The 24,012-nt window shown below is 46.1% G+C and overlaps 1 protein-coding gene across 13 annotated transcripts in view; it reads right to left on the bottom strand.

The window, feature by feature from the left end:
* Positions 1 to 1,634: 1,634 nt before the first annotated feature.
* HECW2 (HECT, C2 and WW domain containing E3 ubiquitin protein ligase 2) overlaps positions 1,635 to 24,012 on the bottom strand; it is a 264,600-nt gene continuing 242,222 nt past the window's right edge. For 6 of the 13 annotated variants that reach the window (XM_059702614.1, XM_059702612.1, XM_059702611.1 and 3 more), the window contains exons 27-29: positions 23,504 to 23,589; positions 22,376 to 22,488; positions 16,744 to 17,362 (exon numbers count right to left, since the gene is read on the bottom strand). In XM_059702614.1, coding sequence (XP_059558597.1) covers positions 17,131 to 17,362; positions 22,376 to 22,488; positions 23,504 to 23,589 — 431 coding nt within the window. In that variant the 3' untranslated portion in view covers positions 16,744 to 17,130. Of the gene's footprint in view, positions 8,130 to 8,513; positions 8,733 to 16,743; positions 17,363 to 20,307; positions 20,730 to 21,130; positions 21,786 to 22,375; positions 22,489 to 23,503; positions 23,590 to 24,012 lie in introns of those variants that run through there. The other 7 variants (XR_009453721.1, XM_059702621.1, XM_059702618.1 and 4 more) reach the window with 7 other exon arrangements.

The raw sequence follows: 24,012 nt of genomic DNA on the forward strand, positions 1-24,012 counted from the left end.
CTCCACTCACTACAAAGGATGTCCTTCATATGGTTTAATCTTATTCAAAGGAGATTGCCTGGGACATTGGGGCCAAAGCCACATAGGAATAAAAGGCAGAACTTTACTTCACCTTGAGCTCAGGAATTTAATTTGGGGGTGGAGGCAGGGAGAGAGGTGTGTTGGCAATGTCATGACAAGAATTTGGATTCGGGGTCCATTTTCCAATGCCAATCGCATAACAACTAGACATGAAATACTACAGTACCCAAGAGTTGTGTATGTATAGCAAGGGGTAGTATTTCATAACATTATTATCAATTGTCAAAGAAATATATATTGTTCCAATGATTTATGCTTTGGAAAATTGCTTGCTTTTTCTTTCTAAATAAACAATTAGTGGCTACATTTTTTTTTTGCAAGTACTTGTAATATTGGGGCAAATAAAATGTGTGAAATTTATTTCTATCAATGTAAACATCAGTTCTTTACCAGGTCTTCTCATTTCAGTTCATTATGGTGATTCCAAACTTCACTTTGGTTGACAAATGGAATACTATTCAACCCAGTATCTAGTTAGAAAGAAGTATCTATTTAGAAAGAAAAAAGCCATTAGTAGGTAAACATTTTTGATAAAGGAAAAGAAGGAAGCATGAAGAAAACATATTTTCCATTTCTTGATAAAAAGGTTAAAAGCTTTCTAGTTAAAAGATGAAATAAAAAAACACCAAGAAAGACTCTCTGGGGCCTGGCCAGTGTGGCTCAGTGGTTGAGAGTCAACCTATGAACCAGGAGGTCACGGTTCGATTCCTGGTCAGGGCATATACCCAGGTTGCGGGCTTGATCCCCAGTGTGGGTCACATGAGTTAACACTAGTTGGTTTTCAGAAAGATAATGGTCAGCACAGATCACTTTTCAAGTACATCCTTCATAATTGTCTACCCTCATTGTATATATTTGACTTTCCCCATCTCTTCATATAAACTGCCATGTCTTAATCATGTTTTATTGATTTGGTCAATTATTCATACTACCAATCCAATATACAAGATAATGTATTGATTAACTCAAGGGTTCCAAACTGATGGACCCACAAGGGAAATTTAACCTACAGACATATTTGCTTTGATCCAACCAGTATTAAAAAGATCTAAAAGAAAAAGTCATAAAATTTTAGATTTCTCGGTTTCTCTTTCCACACAGGACCTGAATCTCATGTGACTAAAATCTGCCTAAGCAGATTAGGATGCCCCCCTTAGGTGAACCTCACCCCTCTCTGTTGCTTACACTCAGCTGGTTTTACTCATTAAATACCTACTTGGATCCCCTACGTGTGTGACACCTGCATTAGACTGGTGTTGGAGGTTGTGACGGTGTGCATACGTGTTTATGAAATAAACATTCAACCAAGATGGCTTAACAAATAGTCTCTGTCCATGTGAGAAACGAGATTATATTTATGTCAACTCATTTCCTCAGCATTCATTGATAGCCTATAAAATAGCAAAATGTCACTTTAAGAATAAAAAATAGATTCCTAATTATAAATATCATGAAAAGAAAACATCCTGTATCCACAAAGCTGCACCCTAATCCCATGAGACCTTTATCCTTACTTTGTTTCTTTCCAAATGTATCACAGAAAAGTCATAATCTATTTTTTTAAAGAAGATTTATTTTGGATTAAGTGATTTCATGATGCAACATGGTTTTAAACAAAATAGAGATCAGTATGAAAATAAAATAAATTGTACACATTAAAATATCTTTCCTTCAAAGCATTTCAGAATCATAAAAAAATACAACACAAAAGCCAGGGGGTCAGATGAGGATAAGAACACAGACTTTGCAGAAAACAAACAAGGAGTCTACATGTCAGAGTTCCAGGCTCCACTTAATACCACCCGCGAGTCACTTCTAGGATGTCAACAATCCGCATTGTTTGCTTTGAAAAAAAATAAAAGATGAACTTTAAATATAAGGTGAAATGAGAGCTGTATAATCTTAATGCCAATAGCAAATGCCTCCTGTTATTATTCTCTATGAAAAGTCACATTGACTAGGTATGAATTCTAAATCAACTCAACAAAATAGAAACATAGCGATTACCTGTGATACATGGTGTGGTAGACACAGTAGGTGGAGGTGGTGAAAGGAAATGGCAAGGCTTTAAAAAAATACATCACCTGGGCTCTACTGAAATCTTAGAAATAAATATGGTTTTTTTTTGCAGAGCCTTCATATTAAAAAGTAAGCATTATTATAAAATTCGATTAATACTTTCAGTAAGAGGCAAGAGAGATGCACGTATTTTCATTTACTTTGGAATGCCTGCATCCCTATTGTAAAAACATGTAATCTTATGTACGTTCCAAATATTAACAGCCTCAAATTTTACCTATGATAGCATGTAAAGAAACATAAATAGGTTGTAATAACATCTTTTAGAGCATTAAGGTCCTAAAAGAACATTTGGTTCTTAGTTAATCCTTCCAAGGTATTTCTTGAATGTTATTCACCACCCCCCCCCCTTTTTTTTTTTTTTTGCAGAAGGTGATAGTAACCAGAAGTTTACTGATGATTCCTTTGGCATCAGTAACAGCCGATTCAGTTTGAATCACACAACATACAGATCAACATGCCTCAGGGTTGTAATATCTTCAAAGAAAAATCAGATAGAAAGACATCGCCTGCCCAAGGCGACCAGAAGTAAAAGCCACGCACATGAACGCAGTGTTCCTGTGTTCCCCGGGAAACGGGGGCCTGCCCATGCTGCTGACCTGCCCATCATGAAAGCCAACTACTCCGCATCGTACGTCTAAGCAAATGTCTTTTCAGTCTTGATTCACTTCCTGAAAAGCTGGAAACACTGACTAGGTCTCCATTTGAAATTCAGGAACCCAGTTCTTAAGGTTTTCGCCTTCTAGACTAACAGAGGGCATTGAAGTCACCACTAGAAACCATGAAAATGTCTCAAAAGCTCTTCGAACGCCAAAGAACGTCTACTGGAAAACACATTCCGTGGACTAAGCCAAGCAACACCCTTTCCTCTATTTCATGTATGAAGTTCAATCGTAGTAACAATGCTCCTTAAGTTTAAAAATATCCACAATGGGATTTAATACTAAATTACTGACTCCCCTGATGGAAGCTCTGGTTGACTCTAATAGTGGGGGCTACATTCTGTTTTGCAATCCCAAAATGTCATCGACCCGCCAAACTTAGAAAATGGGCTATTCCCAAGAAGGGGGGGTAGCAAGCAGCGCCCTCATTAAGCATCATGGCACGCTTTTCCTCAAAGTCAGAAACCAGACTCACTGTTTGCTCCGACCCCACCAGCAAGCCCTACGGGATCCTCCCTCCCTTGTTTCAGCTTCCCCGTTACAGTCCTCCCTTAACAACTGCTAGTCCACACGCTCCTGGAATGCAGTGACCACCCCTGTCTGGGCTGTTGTCAGTCAGTAATTAGCACTGCGTTCCTGGAGGGCAGGGCACCTCTTTTTGCTTTTTCGTTTTTTTATCACCCAGCGGGGAGCAGTTGGTTGGCTTTCAGCCACCATTTAGAAATGAGAAAGCTTTACTGTCTCCGGAACCCCTCTGCTTCCGTGTTAGACAAACACACCTACCTGGAAAGCACAATCGAACTGCACAGTTAAGGGATTTTGCAAAGATTGGAATTTAATTGGAAGTGACAGTCTCGATCTAAACTCAAATTCGATGGGAGGAAGGTGCCTGAGATCTAGTGTTCGTACTCATCATCTAAATCAGAAAGCAGGTCAGAGAGAACGAAGGGCCTGCTGCTCAGACTCGGTTTGGAGATGAGTCTTCACTTGCATGCTCTGACTGTGCAGACTTACACATATCTCTTAATGAGCACATAGCATCATTCCACCTGCCCGGGGGATTTCCTGAATGGGGTTTAAACTGGAAAGACTTTTAGACTCTTCATTCAAAGATGTTTGTCTTAGTTACAAGTGGTCACGTTCTAAATACAGTTTGTGTAGAAAGAAAGAAAAAAATGGATGAATGTGAGGACAGAGAGGAAAAAAAAAACCCAACCCTGCAGTAGTTTCTTCATCCACATCACTGCCACTCCGCTACCAGGGCTTTCTAGACCCATCCTTCCTAAAAATGAAAAATTAAAATAAAAGAAGGCTTTTGATTAAAGTCCTTTTTCCCATGATGTTGCTTCCAAATAGTATTTGAGAAAACTAAACTGCTATACTACATAAATCCACCAAAAGCAGTCACATTGGCATTCTGTTTTTCATTTCTTATAACAAATAGTAAAATGCAACCGTTAAGCGTATGGGGAGTTTTTTTCCAGGAATGTACTGTACTCATTTCTTCATGGGCTTTTCTGAGGGCGTCACATTTTAGAGTGTTTGAAAAAGTGAGCCTTTGGTAGGTGAATCATCTTGCAAAATTCACTGAAAGCGAAACATGCTGGTAGAAACATTAGCCCTCTCCATCTCTGGTGGCGAAACCTAGAATTGTAACTATAAAGCACTGAAACATCTCACCAGCCAGCCGCAAACACCAGCCTCAAACCACATGGGACGTGGTACCTTCAACCCCACGAAGTGTGTGAGGATGGAGAGATGATGCCCCGGAAGTCCTCTGACACTCTAAAGTGCGACACAAACAGGTGCGACCATTGCCATTCATCATCTGAACGCTGTGTTACCATAAGGATTCTTATGCAGGTGACACAGATTTTCCTTCAATTACAGAATTTCTACTAAGTCGTCATAAGCACAACAGATGCTAGAAAATGATGACCACGCTTCTCTGACCAAGATCCATTCGTTTTTGCACAAGAAAAACGTTTCGACTCCAGAAGCGGGTTGGGCTCAGGACTGGTATTTCTCACAGTGAAAACGGAAGGTACACTGGAGTGCAGACCAGAGGAACCGGGAAAGGGCCACATCTCACTGGGGCATTTCTTGGACAATTTGAAGACCCTCCAGTTGTTCCTTCAGGTGCAGCTCCCCACACGCACACTTCAAACCCTTGTGCATGAATGCACCATGGGCTCCAGCACTTGACCAGTACCAACACGCTATGACCTGCCTTTAGCCCCAACAGACAGGGCATTATGTGACTTTCCTCCCTTCCTTCCTCGGCTACAGTAATGCCCATGTATGAAGCCTTCAGTGACTTCCCAGACGGAGCAAACCATTCTCTTCTCATCCCTTGATGGTGGAACCAAATTCTACTGAAAAGACTTTTTTGAACCTTGGTGTCTACTCCTCTAGATCATGAACTTCTCAAGGGCAGATTTCGAATCTGCAGCTCCATGATCAGACACAGTGGCTGACACGGGGCGAATGCCAACACTGTGCCTCTCCTCTCATCTCAGAGATTCTCTGCGTACGTACATGATGCATCATGACTGTCTTTTATGCTATAAGACGGGGCGGTATGAGTATCACTTAAGAGCTTCTTAAAGGAACAAGGCCATACAGCGAGTTACCCAGTTCACAGTCCAGAAGAAAAAAAATACATGGATATTTCTAATTGTAGAGTATATTCAAGACTAAATTATTCTGTAGACATGATATTTAATATTCTAGAAAGTGATTACTGGAGTCTTTGTTTTACTAGTGGAAAAAAAAAAAAAGGTCAGTAACCATGGTGTTTTGATAGGCTAAGTACGTCTTTGAGAATCCCCAATTCTGAGAACAGTAGCAGCTAGGTGCTTATACTGTTATACGAGAAGTTGGATGCCCTAACAAATAAATATATTTCTTAGAAATAATTAAAGAGAGACACTTTACTTTAAATTTCTTTTACCTGATAATGTGGAGTATGGTAACCAAGTGTCACAGACCAAAATGAAAGCTCACGTGGTCTAGGAATGTATTTTTGTAAGAAATGCCACCTTCAATTTCAGCTGTTTAGAGAATGCCGGCTCTGAAACGTCACATGACCATAAAAAATGTCGTTTTTTAAATAAAGTATATTATATGATTTCCCTTGTATCTAGTAAAAATAATTTGCAAAATTAAAAATACTTACATTCATGGTCAGTAAGTACACACTAATTGTTCCAGTTAAAAGTTTTTCTCTTCCCGTAGTTTCTGGTCCAGTGACAGGACACAGGTACCCCTTCCCTCCCCACCTGCGGGCTTGGGGGTCTTTATTTCAGAACATTCCCCGCCCGGCAGCATCTGCCTCTAGTGCAGGAACGCAGCCTGAGTGGCTCTTCTCTCGAGACCCCACCAGTAAATGCAGCTCACCCAACGGGGGGGGGGGTAATCTGCTCTTAAGACCAACCTACATAACCCACGCACGTGACCTTTACAAAGTGTAAGACCGCCAACATCCCCCAACGAGGATCCCACGGCTACTTAGAGCTCAGAGAAGTGGTCGGGCAATGCCTGTAAAACCATAGGCTGGCAAACCAGATGTTAATCCAACGCTTTTATTATTCACAATTTAACTTCGCTGCATTGATCCTCTGATGAGTTATGGCCATACGTCCAGAAATAAACAACGATGTGGAAAAAACCCGAAAGCAGTAGAAACGAAGGACACCCTCTGAGAAAACTAAGCAAGTGTAACATGAGTGGTGTCATGCAATGTCCAAGGTATCCTAGAAGACCCGTTTCCTTATGTTGATGAGGAATTTACGCATCGGTGAAAATGCAGGCTTGGCAATAGGGTACTGAGGGTTTCCGTCTGTGACGTCTTCACTGACGAGGGAGATGGAATTCTGGTTACTAAAGAGAGCTGACCCCTTAGGTGTTGCTGATGGCTCCCCTCAGTGAGCCTGGTGTTTCATGATGCTGTACAAATAAAAAGCAGGGGGGTGGGGTACGAAATATCTTTATTAAATGCCATCCTGTAAAGAATTTGATGGATGGAAGAGTCTAATGCATTTTAAATAAATGCATATCGTACTATCACATATCGTGAGTCTTAAAAAATTATTACTTAGATGCACAGTCCTGTAGTGGTAGACATGGCACTGTGGAGAAGTCTGAATTTCAAAGCTGTTTCCTGTTATACTTGCCCAGTGATGGAGTTGCTGTCAGTCATCTTGTAACGTCCCTTCAACTTTGGTACATTCAGTGCAAAATATTTCGGGGAATTTTTTTGTACCTTTAGAAAAATAAAAGGCCCTTTGGTTCCCTGGACAGTGCTTAAAAGGATACCTACTGGCATGATGCCCAAGGAAGCATGGAACATGGAAATGGATCCGGCGACACGAACAGGACAGGTGGGCTCCTATATACACCTTAAAGAACATAAATGTCATGAACCTATAAAAAAATGAACGGAACTCACCGTGGACTTTTTTCTGATATGCTGTGAGTTAATCGCTAGTTATTTAAAATTGTTTCCATGCATTAGAAAGCATACAATCTGTCGGTAGTAATTCACTGTGGAACAGTTTGTCTCCAGCCATAATGACACACAGACCACTTTGCATATCCATCGTCATAGACCACCTTATTGCAAATCTTTAAAGTTGCCTCATGTTGACTTGGTTTCATTTCCACTCGGGTCCCGTGGAAGCTGAAACCTACGTGCAACACCATGCAGGCACACATAAGCAAGAAAAGGAATATTCTGTGATAACTTGGGGCTCACACAAAGGTACTTTTGGGAAATACACGTGTTTTTATTCCATTATTGAACTCGCACTAATTTGGAGATCGGGTCAAGGGCTGCGGTTTGGCTTGAATCACGTTCAAGGTCAAGTTTCAAGATTCTCCCAAGTCCCTGCACAGTGACCTTGAGCTGATCCGCACAGGTTCATCTTGGTCTTGGGATGCAACGAATGGGAAGAAGCGTGGGAGTCAGGACCTGCCGACTGAAAGACTGTTGGGTTGTCCCCTGGGCATCAAGCTCACCCCCATCCTTCAGAGAGGACTCCTCACGGCGATCCAGTCCCCACACGTGGCTTAGGCTTGTCAAGGGAAGGCGTTACTCAGACGGAAGCCCGCTCGGCCCCTCCCGGGGGTGGGCCGTCCTGGAGGGCAGCCTCCCCAGCCGCCTGCCCCCACGCAGCCGGGCACTGGGCTTCTGGTCACTCAAGTCCAAAGGTGCTGGTCTCCTCAACGGCCGTCAGGAGCTTCTCGTACAGCATGGAGAACGAGGGGTACGGGGGGAGGTCCAGGCGGTTGAAACACGTGTGAGCTCTGCGAACAGAAGAAGCACATGGAGCTTAGAATGCTTAGGGTGAAAGGAGATTGTCCTGTGCGTGCGTGTGTGAACACGTGTGCGCACACGTGCACAAGCAAGTTGGTTTCTTGTCTGTTTTCACACCCCTTTTGGAGAAAACTTTGAAAATATTTTGACTTGAAATTCAGAACTGAAAACAAAAACTCAGAATTAAATTTCTCTTGGGGAAACGGATATTTAAAAAGTGTATTTTCTTTCTATTTTCACAACCACTTATCCATTTGCCACACATATTCCTACTTGTTTAGTTGTCTCAGAATGACAAAGACAAGTTTGGTTTTTTGTTTCTCTTCTGACATTACTTTTTTTTTTTTTTTTTTTTTAACAGACATGCATATAGACGCTTGCAAAGAAATTTATTTTCAGAATTGGCATTTGCGTGGATGTTTCAGAAAATCTATGGTTTCACGGGTTTTCATTTTCTGGGGCAGGAGGGGCATGGAGTGTCTCCGAAGACCTGGCCATGGTGTGGAATCTTCGGAAATTCCCTGGAAGGGCTTCCCTGTCAGTCAGGGCACCACTGCCGACGCCTTTGAATTTGGTGTATAATCTGTTTTCTCCTAAATCATAATGCAAAACAATGGCCATTTAAAACATTATATAAAGTATTATTTTTTAGAAATACCCCCCCTCTCTTACCTAGATAGGGGAAAACTATGCTTTCCTGTTATTTGCACCTGAATCACAATAAAAAATTGATGGTCTTCAAATAATACATCTTATCAGGAAGCAAATCTACACTTTGATGTGGAACAGAAGGCACTTTATTATGAAGGTACAACAGCTTGTTTGTAGAGCTAAACTTTGACTTAAATGCTCTTGCCCTGGCCCGGTAGCTCAGTTGATTAGAGTATCATTCTGTTGTAAAAGGTTTGTGGGTTCAATTCCTGGTCAGAGTGCATACACGAATCAACCAATGAAAGCATGAATAAGTGGAACAACAAAGCAATGCCTCTCTCTCTCTCTCTCTCTCTCTCTCTCTCTCTCTCTCCTTCCTCCCTCCCTCCCTCTCTAAAAATAATGCTCCTGAATTAATATGGAATATCAAGAGCTATGTCTTAGTTAGAAGTGGTCAAGTTATAAATACAATTTGTGTAGAAAGAAAAAAAATTGGATGAGTGTGAGGACAGAGAGGAAAAAAAACCAACCCTGCAATTGTTTCTTTATCCACATCACTGCAAGTCCACTACCAGGGCTTTCTAGATCCATCTTACTAAAAATGAGCTCTTTTTACAAATTCACATTTACAATTCTGTTCTTATATATCACTTGTATACTTATGAGATAAATAAATTATGTCCCTGGACGCAGTGTAGTGTGGTGGTGGGACGACCAGAGGTTTGAGACCTAGCTCTACCAACCAGGATGTGGAGTGAGTTATTAAAACTCTCTGAAACTCAATTTTCTCCCCAATAAAAAGAGAGTCACATCATTTGTCTCGGAAGGAGATGAGGATTAAATGAAATGACAGAAACATGCTTAATACAATGCGTGGCTCATCATGTTTGACCAATTAATAAGAGACGTATTGTTAACTACACTTCCTGATCATCAAAAAGAGTCACTCTAATTGCCTTCATTGAGTTGCCAAGAGAGAATCATGACTCATGGAAATTGTGAGAGAACAAAAAAATAAGAAGGCAGGTGTGTGCCCACATGGCCTATTAGAAGCAGGAACGTAAAGGGGCTTGGTTATAAGAAGACCAATTTTAAGGCACAGCCACAGCACTAGCTCAGAGTTTACAGCTCTTGTTATTACAGACTCTAGGACATTTTGAGGGGAAATCATCTAATTAATATTTGCAGCCAAATACCTTTTTGTGATATAATAAACTATTTCAGGATTGCATTTAATATAATTCTTATACCTTCTTTACACTGGAACCTCAACTTGGGCCTCATGGAAAAAGGTTTTACTTTCAAAAAATGGAACTAGCATTCTAAAGGCAGTCCTGTCTACTTGTGTAAAACGCTGGGATAAAAAGATTAAATGAAAACTTTATCTTTGTTTAGGGAGAAGGGGAAGAAGCAGCAGAGAAGTGAAATATGTCCTGACTACAATTATATTCCAGATTTTGTGTTAGACACATAACATTCATTATTCCATTAGACTAAAAGATGGTACTTCTTTTATTTTATTTTTGAATATATTTTTATTCTTATTGATTTCAGAGAGAAAGGGAGAAGGAGAGATGGATAGAAACATCAATGATGAGAGAGAACCATTGATCAGCTGCCGCATGCATGCCCGACACTAGGGATCAAGCCTGCAACCTGGGCATATGCCCTAACCAGGAACTGAACTGTGACCTCCTGGTTCATAGGTCGACGCTCAACCACTGAGTCACACCAGCCGGGCAAGATGGTACTTTTTTAAATAAAATTTTAATTTTTTTCCTTTGGTTACCAACTAGGCTGCACATCTTTCCCCAGATCAGCCTGCTTGTAACATTTTCTGATTTGTGATCTACGTGTTCATTTTCTTTTAATTTTTTATTGTAATAAAATATACAGCACATTCTATGTGTCCTGTTGACCACTGTCAAGTGCATAGTTCTGTGGCATTAAGCATACTCACCTTGTTCTGCAACCATCACCACTACCATCTCGATCTTCCCATCTTTCCAACTAGAATTTTGTGCCCATTGGTCACCAACTTCCACCCTCTCCTGTCCCTGCCACCACCATCCTACTTCCTGTCTTGGTGAATGTGACTACGCTAGGGACTTCACATAGGAGGAATCATACACTATTTGTCCTTTCTGACTGCCATATTTCATGTAGCATATCCGTTTCCAGGTCCATGTGTATCATGGGTCAGAATTTCCTTCCTTTTTAAGGTTGAAGAACAGTCCACTGTAGCCCTGGCCAGTTTGGCTCAGGGGATAGAGCATCGGCCTGTGGACTGAAGGGTCCCAGGTTCGATTCTGGTCAAGGGCACATGCCCGAGTTGTGGGCTCGGTCCCATGTGGGGGGGTGTGAGGGAGAAGCCGGTCAATGGTTCTCTCTCATCATTGATGTTTCTATTTCTCTTTCCCTCTCCCTTCCTCTCTAAAATCAATAAAAATATTTTAAAAAAGAACAGTCCATTGTATGTATATGCCAGTTTGTTATTCACATGTTGACAAACATCTGCTTGTTTCCATCTTTTGGCTACTGTACAAAATACTGTACAAAATGATTTCCGCCTCATGAGACACTGAGCAAAAGGCCCCAGCAAGCCACGCCTGGACTTCTGAGCCACAGAAGCAGTGAGGTAATAGTTGTGTGCTGTTGTGAATTGTTGTGTGTGTGGTAATGTGTTCTACAGCAACAGAAAACGCCTACAGGTCTCAAGCTCCCAGTCCAAGGAGAGGTGGCAGGTGTCCTGAGATTCAATAGAATCCCACCCGTCCAGGGCAGACAGGGGCAAGACTGGGGGTGAACAGCGGCCTTTCGCTCTCCGAGTTCCTGAGCACAGAAACGGGAATCCTGCCTGTGTCTGTCGTCCCTGCATTATCTTTGTAGACACTACTATGTTAGCCCACAAATCCATAAGCCTGCGTGCTCTCTTCTCTGAGGTTTCCCATCTCAACACAAAGGGAGGGACTGGACAACTTTCTCGATCCTCTTGGGTCAGGACAATCTCGCAGTTACTGATCCGTGACCGGAGGCTATCGCTGCCTCCTGATGTACATCTGGTGGTAGAACATACGGTTACCGTAATGAAACGTCCCTTCTGAGTAAGCTGGTAAGCTGGCCGGCTCCTCTGACAAATCTCTCATGAGGATGGAGAAAGTACAGCTTGTGAAGGGGAAACTGCAGAGAGATTCAATGGTTTCCCCAAGGTCAAAGTTGAGGCAGTGGCCAAATCAAGACCGGGACCTCAGCCTTGGGTTCCTAGGGGAGTCCAGCATCAAGCCCGAAGCAGGGGGCTCACGCTCATTGGCTCAGCTCTTTCATTCTCACGCCTGTTAATTTCACCCCATGCCTGACAGCGAACCGCTAGTCCTCAAGCGCCTACCAGACTGCATATATTTTGAGGTCAGGGATTAGCCAAATAAGCTTCAAATGGCCTTTAAATGGATTGCTCAGTGCCACTAGGCAGTAGCTCTGGGGAAAATGGTCCACACTGGGTCCATCCAAAAAACCCTGGGAGATACCAGGGGATTTTTAGGCGCTTAGCTCTACCTCCGGCTCCCCAGAAAACAGCTACTCTGAGTGATAAGAATCACCAGGAAGCTTGTTTACAATGGAGATTTGGGGCCGCACCCCACCCCACCCCAGATGCTAATTCAGAAGGTTTGGGGTGGGCCTCGGGACCTGCCTGTGAACAATCACTCCAAGTGCGCCTGAGGCAGGTGGTCTCCCCTGCAGAGAGGCACCCAGTGGGCTGGAAATCAGATATCTGCGCCGGCTTGCCACACCGCATTCTGTGCACTTGCAAAGAATTTCAAAACTCCTCATAAACAAGACAGCGTTGCTAATGAGGAAATTGAGGAATCGTGCGGTCAAGCACATTGCCCAATGTTTACCATCGACTTGCTGTATGAGCCAAAAACAGGAAGGAAAAAAAACACAAAGCAAAACAAAACACAATCCTGGGAGGCTTTTCACACCCCTCCCCCCCTTCCATGTCCCAAGAAAACTCCAGCAGAAAAGAACCGGAGCCCGGGACTGTGTTGATATTGGCAGCAAATGCACACCCGTTAAGGCTCCACGAAAGGACAGTTTTCAAATCTCTCCCAGGCGGCCCCGCGCGGGCTCTAATGAGTTTACCTCATTTTGTCCTCCGCAGCCAGAGCCACTCGCGGAGGCCGGGCCTGAGCCCGTCTGTGGCTCCCGTGGCACCAACATAGAGAATGTGTAAACGCCCCCAGACATCGGGTCTGGCCTCACAGATCTCTTGATGCTTTCTGGATTCTTCCAACGTTAACCAGGTCACTTCGTACCTTCTCTTCTTTCCTATCGATGGTCAAGTCTGTTACCCAAATCCAGCGGGCCTAGTATCACAAGGACAACCAGGGTTTCACAGATTGGTTCACTGTATTTCCTCTCTCTCTCTCTCTCTCTCTCTCTCTCTCTCTCTCTCTCTCTCTCTCTCATCTCCCTGTACTTATGTATTCATTTAGATTTAGTCCCCACTTTCCCAGAAGTGATTTGTGATTTTTGGTAGTTTCTAAGGACTCAAAATATAAAACACACACACAAAAAAACATAATCAGGATTTTAGGTTGAGAGAGAGAATAAAGGACAGTAAATGCTGTCCCAGAAATAAGATGTATTTGAATGCAATAAAGCCTTTCTATTTGTAATATAATTTAGAAAGTGTTTTGTCAAAGTTCTCTTTTTTTTTTCAGTTGTCCATGGTGCCTAATTCTTCAGAGTTTCAGTTTCCTTCCTCCTACTCCTGCCTCTGCATCAAATAATTAAAAGCATTCTGGAAAATTCCTAAGGGATCTTGGAACATACAGATTTGTCTAGAAATGTGAGGATTCCTGACCCCATTGACCAGTCAAGTCACAATTTTAAGTATCCGTTTTACCCCCGGCTGCCCCCTGCGGTCATGGGTGCCTGTAGCTTCACGGCCAGGGCACTCCCAGGAAGGAGCCGAGTGGGCCTGGAGGGGAGCAGGCAAAGGGGGCTCACCTTGGGCTCTCCAGAGCCTCCTAATTCAGGGCCCAGGGGTGCTCAGGCAGCACCCACGCCCGGTCACCTGCAGAACCTCTTTTATTATTTCCCCTTTTGAAGATTCCATATTCTGAAAGCTTGTCGTTCCCATACAAAATGCCGTGATGAATAAAAAGAACTTTTCAATTTGCATTCCACTTCATTCACTCCTCTGTTCATTGAACAATGCTCACTGAGCTCCCTGCATGCCGGGCACTGAGCTGCAGCCCGCCCGTAGGTGAGGATATCAGTCTGGCTTCTGCCTACGAGGCGTTTACACTCAGGCAGCAACTTGTACAGACAGCTGGGACCCCCTCAATGTCATGCAGTCCGTGCTCTGGTGCTCTGTACTCGGGGACCTGGCCACTGTGATCAGGCGCTGAAATCCAGCCCCGCTTCGGCTCTGCTCACCAAACCGGGAGCCCTCCCTAGTCCAGGAGACCACAGATCCCCCGTCTAATCGACCGCAGGGTTCACCTGGGCCTGCACACAATCCATCACAATACGGGCGTTTCAGGTCTGCTCTGCACAGCCCACAGCGCCGAGCTGGAAGCATCTGTAGGTATGCAGGCTTTTCCTGATCAAAACACAGAGACCGGGGAAGTGTGAGGGAGCACTGCCTCATCGGGAAACCTGAGACGTAGGAGAGCTTGAGTGACAGGAGCCAAGGCTGGACCTGATGCCAGAGGAGGAAGCGGGGCCACAGCAGGAAGTGAGGGGTGTCCATGCAAAGGCCTTCCCAGGCATCCCACGGATGGGTGGGAGCTGGGGTCTGGGTGTGGACAGCGATATGGCAAAGGTGCCATTAACCAAGACAGGAAACGGGTAGGGAGTGGATGATGGATTCAGAGCTTGTATTCAGCATGAGAAATCCAAAGTGACCAGCTGCACAGTGATAACAGGCCATTCAAGTAATCCGGTGATTGTTCTGCTAGCCCAAGGAGATTCATGAACGTAAATAAAGGTATAGCCTCGGTTACGACTCTTTAAATATCCACAATTTCTCTCCCATCCCCCTTAATACTTTCTTCGACCACGAGATTTACAGCAGGAATTCCTGCTGAGACAGTGCACAGAGCTCTGTGTGACCCACGGTGGCCCAGCACAGCCCCGACCCTCGCCAGGTGTCCTCTGAATGTGAATCGATGGAAGGAATTCTACGGCAGTTACTACCCCACTAGTTTGTCACGTGCCATTTGGTGCCAAGGCTGTGGTTATCTGTTCATTTAAAGATCCATTACTTCTCCCTCTGTGGTCCACATGGACAGAGACCAACGTGCATCTCCCACACGAGGGTTCTGCACACAGTAAATGCACGACGAATACCTAAAGGCTTGTGAGCGCCCTTCGTAGTTCCCATTAGAATTAATGTCTTATTTTAAGGCCTCGTTAGGTCACCTTGGCTAAAAGGCACCGGGGCCTATAAATAAAGTGGGGGGTGTTCCCAGCATGGGAATTCCTGCATCCAGGGATAACTAGGAGAAGAAAGGCTTCAAGCTATCATATATATATATATATATGATAATATATATAATGCCAAGTGTCCCCTCGGGAGTTCGACCGACCAGGAGTTTGATCGCTCACGATGACGTGCGCTGACCACTAGGGGGTGGCGCGGAACGAAGGCAGGCCCTGGCCAGCCGCCGGCAGCCGCTAGGGATCCAAGCTGTGCACGAATTTCATGCACTGGGCCTCTAATTTCTTACAAGCAGGTAGCTTCTTCACATGTGGGTGGTCCTGGGAAAGATGAAGAGTATATACTTTTTAACCGTAAGAAGTTAAAGCAATAGAAGCAGCCCCGGTAAGGAGCTGTTCCAGGCTGAGCACCCCTGGAAGTCCCAACGAAACAGAAACACCCCGGGGGCAGGCAGCACGTTGCTTACACGCCCAAAGGTTGTGGATGCCACGCCAGCCCTGGAGGCTAGGCATTAGGAACGGTAACAGTACGGGCTCCGTTTATTGCAGGATGCGCTAGGCATCATTTTACGCACTTCGCATGTGTGATCTCATTTTATCTTTAAAATAATTTTGTGATGTGATTAGCATCTCCCCCGACGGTTCAGATGAGGACAGAGAGACACAAAGCGACTGTGGCACGTCTTGTCTGGAGTGGTCCAGAGTCACCGCCAGTTTAAACATTCAATCATTTAAGGAAAACAATATTCACAGAGTGCCCATTATTTGCTAGGACTATGCCCTGGGGGCAAAGCCACGTTCCATTCAGACAAGGCCCTTGATCTCACAGCGTTCTATCCTAGCGGGGGAATAGACCGTCCACAGTACACCCGTCACTGAACACAGTGACTGGATTGGGTAGGTCCTCTGAAGGCACGAGGTGTGGCAGAGCGACAGGTGCTCTTGGGGCAGGAGCCTGGAGGACCTCTCTGAGCAGATCGTGTCCGAGCTGAGACCTTGGGGATGAGAAAGAGCTGCCGGTAAAGAACCGGCAGGAAGAGTTCATGCATCAAGTTCAAGTCTTGGGGAAGAATCGAGTTTGGCACATTCTGAAAGAGGCTGCTGGCTGTCGCGGGCGGAGGGAGAGCATATATATTGAGGCTGGAGTGTAGGCCAGACCAGGCCGCCTACCAGGTGGTAATATTTAGCGAGGAGTCTGGAAGGTGTAAGCAGGGGAGGGAGTGACCTGGAGACTTCACATCACTCTGTTGAGCGCAGAAGGAACACAGGAGGCACGAACAGAAGCGACGTTTAGGCAGCAGGTGCTGCATGGTCCAGGTGAGAGGTGCTGAGGCATGGACGGGGGTGGCAGGAAGAGATGAACCCAACCTAGATTTCGCCCTAGAGCCAAGGAAAGGGGGGTCACCACTCCTTAAGAGCTGTCCTGTCTGTCCCTCACAAATGTACACTTGAAAGGATGACTTGTGGGACAGCCCCCAAAGGCCACTCGTCCTCTTGACATGGGTTGTCCTACTTTCTGAGTCTCGCAGCAATTCGGATTTCTTTCATTCCGTTACATAACCACAAATTAGTTCCGTAGCCCTACTTTTTACATGAATGGCCGAAGAGTCCCTTTTCAGACACAGCATGTTTTTGTGACCATGTTACCCGCTTCCCAAAGTAAAGACCAGTCCAATAGGTACCAGGCACCTGAGGATGGTTAATGACGTGCTATTACTAGACATCGCGGACACCTTTTTGCTAGCACACAGAATAAAGCAAAAACCTAAAATATTCTTGTCCGACAATCAGAACGGAATGAGAGGGACGAGGAGACAGGAGTCGAAGAGGACCTCACGTCAGAGATTAAACTTCGGAATCAACTATATCTGAGAATCTCCTGCCGATTTTCACTCAGACCACAAGGCACCTCAGCTGACCAGCAGGTGGTGAGGACTGGGGAGCCCCCGGAGAGGTGCCTCGAGGCAAATACAGAAAAGACAGGGCACCAAGGGGTCCTTCCAGTGCCCACCTCTTGTTCTGAGACACTTTTAACTGAAGAAAGTGGCGCCATATTACAGGCTCCTCAGTCAGTTTCCCATGTCCCAGCCGGCAGCTCACTTTGTCGGCAACCACGCTCTCTGCACTGAGGAGGAAAAACCTGAATTATTGATGATGCAGAGCAATAGTTAATGACATGGAAAGATGCTCATGATCAGTGATACCTGGTAAACAAGAAGAGGTTACAAACAGTATATGCGTGTGACTGTATTTTTGGTTTTAACTATGTGTGTACACAGAAATGAGTGCAAACATACACTTCAAAATGTTTAGCAGTTCTCTCAGTCGTGGATCTTATAGATATTTAACTTCTTGGCATGTTTTGGTGAACAGTTTCCTCTTCATAAGAACAAGAAGCAGAGCTTTAAAAATGAAAAAAAGTTGCCTTTTATCTTTCAAAGATAATTTGATCTTTTTAAGTTTCTATTCCACCAGAAGAGCCACCTCCCTGAGTTACCCACTTCATAATGAACTGGAGCTTCTGATTTCTTCATCTGGGTCAGCAATTCATTCACATTAACCTCCAGACTCAGCCATTGAAAAACGCATGCTTCCCCTCTGGCCAAACCCACGTGCACGCCAGTGAGGACATCATCAGGATGGAAGCTCTCAGATCGTCTGCCCTCCTCCTCGGCAAGGACCTCAGAGACCAGCACACCAGCTCCACACCCGGCTGCGGAGGGCTGGCCCCGCACCGTCCAGGCTGGCCTGCCAGCCGCCCGCTTCTCGGGGTGTTTAAGGGCAACTGCCCTGACGTGAATTTACTGCCCCCGAAGGCCATCAGAACCCCGGAGACAGGAAATCTACGGATATACAAAGCACAGAGCGAGCTGCCAACCGCAGGCCCAGGACGCGCAGTGTGTGCGGTAGGAGCCTCTGTGGAGACAGCCGGCTGCCTCGCTCGCCATTCATCATCGGGGCTCCAGGCCCTCTCCTCCCACAGAGAGAAAGGAGCATGGATGCCACGCCACTGGCTTCAGAGACCACCGCGTGCACTTGGACGTTCCTCGGACCCCTGGGGAGCAGGGCTGTATTTACCGCCACCGCAAAGCCAGGTGAGGAAGCCTGAGAGAAGAGGGGACTCATTTGCTCTAGAAAGACTGAAGCCCCGCAGTTTGCCAAGGCTGCCCGCCCCCTCCCGATAGCCCCGCCGGCTTCCAGGGCACAGCCTCCCGTGCCCGACCCGAGATGATGCCAGGCCTCTCAGAGAATCGACTGTTTGAACAAGAAGGACTGCCGGGAGCCGGTCCATCCTTGCTGTTTCAAGGGACCTGGCATATATGGCATACGGTTCTTAATATGTTTGCTCACCTTCTTGGCGCTGTGTTTTAACCAAGGTCACCTCTCCGAGAAAGGTTGAATCCCCAGGTAGGGATTTTCCCCTGAAGTTAGGGAGGGAATAAAACCCCTCAACTAAGTGCCAGGCGGGTAATTAATCCCTTTAACTACGAACAATCATGCTTAAACTACATAATCTTTTCTCCCTGGAATGGAGATAAGAAACGCCCTAACCTTTGTAATAGAGATTGATAGGATTGAATCAACTGGTATAAATACAGTTGTAACAAGACAGAAACACTCAGAACTCAGAACACAGAACTTATAAGACAGAACTTCAGAGACAGGGCTTGGAAGACAGGACCAAGAGAGACAGAGCCTAGGCACAGAACCTACACTGATCGTTCTCTAGAGACAGAAGAACTTCGCTGGTGAGAGCATGCCGGAGGATCCTGGACAGGACTGGCCTCGGAGCCTGGAGGCGGAGCCTGGCGAGAGAGCATGGCAGGGGATCCTGGACTGAACCTGACTGCGGAGATTGGCAGGAGAGCCTGACTAGAACCTTGTGACTGAACCTGGCTGGAGATCTGAAGCAGAACCTCTCTGGAGATCATGGCTGGAGATCCTGACTAGGCTGCTGATCAACTGAACACTGTCTCCGTGTCATTCCTTCTTCGCCGACTCCGTCCACACCTTTGGGGACCCCTGGACCTGCTGGGGTTGGACCCCGGCAAAGGACATCCCCCCATTCTGTACCTTTTAAATAAACACCATCTCACTAACAAGTAAAAGAAATACCAAGTTGGGGTTGACCAGCTTGAGACAAACCAGCTCTTCAATCTGCACCTGAAATCTATCGGGAAAATGCATGGGAAATGCTTGGGTGCCTCTGTTCTGGTTGTGGGAGAAATGGGCTCCCCATACAGGACGATCCCTTTAAACCAAGCGTACAGGCCCTTTCACACCGGCAACACCCCACATTGCATAAAGGCGATGACACTGTGATCGGTGAAGAAATCACTGCTGATAAAGAGGCTCTTCCTTTTATTTATTTTTTCCAAATGTACTTTTCCTGTGGAGCACATTCTGAATAAAGGGTGAGAAAGATCAAAGACGACCTACTATCCCTGAGGATGGGTATACACATGACCTCACTCATCACAAGTACCCTGAGCAGAGCATTGCTGTTCCTGCTCTTCACGGGGTGGGGGGTGGGGGGGGCCCTAGACCCTTGCTCAGGATCACAGAGCCAGTGCATCGCGGGCTTAGGTCAGCAGCCATGCCTGTGCACTGGGTTATGTACGTAGACTAGTGTGCAGTACGACAGCCAGGCAGCTCTTTCCTCCTCACAGACATGAAAAGTTGGAGCTTCTGGTAGACCAGTAGGAACCCAGACTGCCTTCCTGCTGTGCCTCAGATTGTCATTCTTTATGCGATTTTATAACCTGGGTGAAACTAAGAATCTAGAACCAGCCTCCGTTCATAACAAAGGAAGAAACACCGTCGATTGCCCAACCGTGTGTTGGCAGCAGCACTGCCCATGAGTCAGCACAGACTTCCCGGAGCTCCTGGGGGAAGTGACAAGGCGACGCCAGCCCGACCCCCGAGAGTCTTCCACCGTCGGCTGGCGTTTCTTCTTGCTCAACCAAACCTCATAGGCCACCTCCACCTCCCCTCCCCCACCCCCGCCACCCCCTGGCCTTTTATAGGTGAGGAAACTGAGGTCCAGGGAGCAAGAGATCTGCTAGGCCCCAGAGTCAGGTGGTGGCAGAAGGGGGACTAGAACCAGGTCTTCTCACTCCCCAACCCCGGGCTTCTCCCAACCTCTCCTGCCTGATACACGTGACGGTGATGGCACAGACACCGTGATGGCGGCCGCCAGCCACTGACCGGATGCTCATCGGGGCCAGGACCGGCAGCACCTGCCTTAGAGAAGGATTTCATTCAATCCTCAGAATGACCAGCCTCCAGGGAAGATGAGGAAACAGGCTCAGGGGACTGAGCAACTTCTCCAGGACCCCCTGGGGCACGGAGGCCCTGGGACAGGGCCCAGGCCCTGGAGCCACAGCCGCACGTCTGTCCCGGCTGCCTCTCCGCTCACCAGGTGTGGTGGAAGCTGCAGCGATTCAAGGCGAACAAGCCATCCGTCTGCTTCCTGTAACAGGTTGTCCCACCTGCTTTCCAGAAGCAAATCTTCGCAGAAACAGACCTCGTGAGAAAGGGACACAATCGCTCTGCCCTTTCCTGCCTCCTTGGTGCCCAGGCCTGAGCTTCTCCACAGGTGAAAGGCCCTACTTGCTATCTGCATCCATCTATCTATCATCTATCTATCTATCTACCTACCTATACATCATCTATCTATATCTATCCTCTATCTATCTATCTATCTATCTATCTATCTATCTATCTATCTATCTATCATCTATCTATCTGTCTGTCTGTCTGTCTATCTATCTATCATCTATCTATCTATCATCTATCTATCCATCCTCTATCTACCTATCTATCCTTCCATCCATCCTCTATCTATCTATCTATCTATCTATCTATCTATCTATCATCTATCTCTCTATCTATTGTGTGTGTATCTGCTTTTAGATACAAACATGAGTTTAAAGGGGAAAAGGACACAACTCAGGCACAAATAAAATAGAATAATCCTTTAAATAATGGAACTACAGGCTGCTGAGAGTGGAACGCCAGGTGTGCCAGGTGGTACTGGTATCCAGGTGTTTTGGGTACACCAGGTGGTACCTGGGCGTCTCAGTGCAGCACCTCTGCTCACAGGCTGAGGTGCACCAGGGTGGCGGAGGAGGCTAGGGCAGCCCCGGGCTCCCACAATGCATCGCTCTCTGCATCTGTGTCTTCAGCATCCATTTCTCAGGTGTGATGCCTGGAGCATGATTCTCAAAAACCAGCGTTTTGCAGTTGCCAAGAAGAAAGTCTTGTGAACAGGTTTCTTAAAGTCGTTCGTGCTTAGAGGAAAGTGAGGATGAACTCGTGGGAAGATCGCTCAGCCTCTCTAGAGTGCAGGTTTATTGGCAGTAAAATGAGAGGCAATCTGAGGTCCTTTTTACCTCAAAAATTCTACATTATCACCGCCGATCAGAGAAAGAAGGCCTAACACTGACTCCTCCATCTGCCCTCATTCACTGGCTCCCTCCAGTTCTTCTGCTCCAGTTACCGCCATTCAACTCCAAACGCTTTCTGGTTCATAAACAGTGCTGTACCTTTACGGCGGTAAGGTAAGACCCTTACACATATTAGTAGCAACAGTGAAGCCCCTTTTTCCATGCGAAGGAAATGTCATCTTGTTATGAATGAGAGTGCAACGCAGAGAGCATTCTGGCGGAATTAAGGCAGGGACGACGGAAGCTACCGAGCTATACAGCACAGTCACATGATTTAATATTCTGCAGAAACCACCACGGTGATTCTGAGTGAAGGGATTCTAACTAGTCATTAATATAAACTTTACACCAAGAGTTTCTGGAACCATATAAGTTAGAGCCCCAATCGTAATGATGACCAACGTGGCTTTGATAAAGCTAACAAATGCTTTGGTCTTGCTGCATTTTACATTTTGAGCTATATGTTTATGTATGTTAACTATGACCAGGAAGACCCCCCCCCCCTCATTTAGAAAGATAAATCAGCAAATGAAATAAGCTTATTCTAAAAGCTTGTTCACTCGCTCAAACTTTTAACATAAAAGAGTCATTAATATATATATGTACACACACACACACATATATATGTACAGATACATAACTTCCTAGAGCAACGTGGGGACAGTAAAGAATTATTGTTGCCACTTTACCTGGGAAGCGCGGTGATTTTCCCCCACTTTTCCACACAGAACCTTCTGGGGCCATTGCTTCCTCGGAGAGAGGCGAAGCCTTCGTAGGGAATGCTGGACGTGCCCGTCACAAACTACCGACGAGAAAACAGGAGGAGGCGGTGAGGCCCAGCGACCAGCGGCCCAGGAAGGCCCATCACCCACAGGCACAGCTCCCGGAGGAGCAGCACACTGCCCGCCCCGCCGCTGGGGAAGCTGGGGACGAAGCGTATGCCGGGCACCGGCCATCCCCGAGCATCTGACACAGAACCGAGGAAGGACGGGCCTTGTAAGGGGAAAGGTGTGGGGGCCTGAGAAGAGAAAGCCTCCGTACCGCTGACCAGCTCGGGAGCCTACACCAGGGGTGGTTCCCACTACACGTGAATAAAGTGGGTGATCAATTAGCCGAAGTCTATTGAGCATCAGCCCCTCATCAGCTCATGGTGGATTTTTTTAAAAAACGATGATGAAAGAAAAAATACAGAATGTCTGGGCCTGCAAACGTGAGGGGCAGGTCCTTGATGCAGAGCAGCTAAGACCCCGCCCATGGGTAAGGCTCCGTCTGAGCACCCAGAAGGCTTCCTCGTGTCTGATGTCCCTTTAGCTGCAACCCACCAGCAACTGCCCGGGTGACTATAAACACCACAAGAAAATGAGTTCGTTTTCCCAGCGTCCTTCAACTGCATTGTTCTCTCTAATTTGTTGAAAGGTAGAAGGAGGCAAAGAAAGGGCTCTTTATCAAGGAACTGGGTCACTTCTTAAGGGACCGAGCGGAGAGCACCCGTGGCTCAAGGTGCTGGGCTGCGGAGGGCCCGGGGCTCTCTCTGAAAGGGCCACGCTGCCCTGAAGGCAGAGGCCGTCCTCGGGTCCCTGCACGGGAGGTGGTACTTCCCCGCCTCCCTCCTCAAAGGCTTGGACTTGCCTGGGGCCGTGGTGCCCAGTGATGGAGCCAAAGGACTGTGCCATCCAAAGAGTCTGGAAACCGTGCACCCCACACTGGCACATAAACCCGGGATGGATTTATTGGGTGTCCTTAGCAAGTGTTAAAAACACGCAATTCCAACAATAATTCTACTAATGCCTTAAAAAGATGAACCAATGGCGTCTTACCTGTAACAACCGCAGTCGTTGTTCATTGTTGAATCTCTCCACCGCAGCCCAGAACCACCGAATTACAATGTGATTGTCGTGGTACCCTAGCAAACCAATCACAAAAGCCTGTGTTACTTTGGCTTTTCTATCGTAAGCCAACACGACACACTGACAAAGGACCCCCAGACACATGTCACCATCTTGGACTCTTTAAAGGTCATTGATAATTTAAGACTAAGGAGAACACTGTAAACATGATTGTATGAGGGTCAAAAGCCCAGCAAAAACAGCACTGAGTGACAGCGAGAGGCCGTGTTTCCTTGTAGTGTCACCAAATACAGCGCGTGGAGAGAAGAATAAAAAATGAGCATGATTCTCAAAAACCAGCGTCTTAACCCTATCGCCTCTGAAGAACATAATCACTGTGACTGGAAATGCTTAACTCTTTAGGCCATTCATTTAAGAAATAATTTGTGAGGGTCACTGTGCCAAATTCTGTATGAAGCTTGGGGGTACAGTGGCCAAGA

This window comes from Myotis daubentonii, chromosome 7 (assembly GCF_963259705.1).
Source record: "Myotis daubentonii chromosome 7, mMyoDau2.1, whole genome shotgun sequence".
NCBI classification, from domain to species: Eukaryota; Metazoa; Chordata; class Mammalia; order Chiroptera; family Vespertilionidae; genus Myotis; species Myotis daubentonii.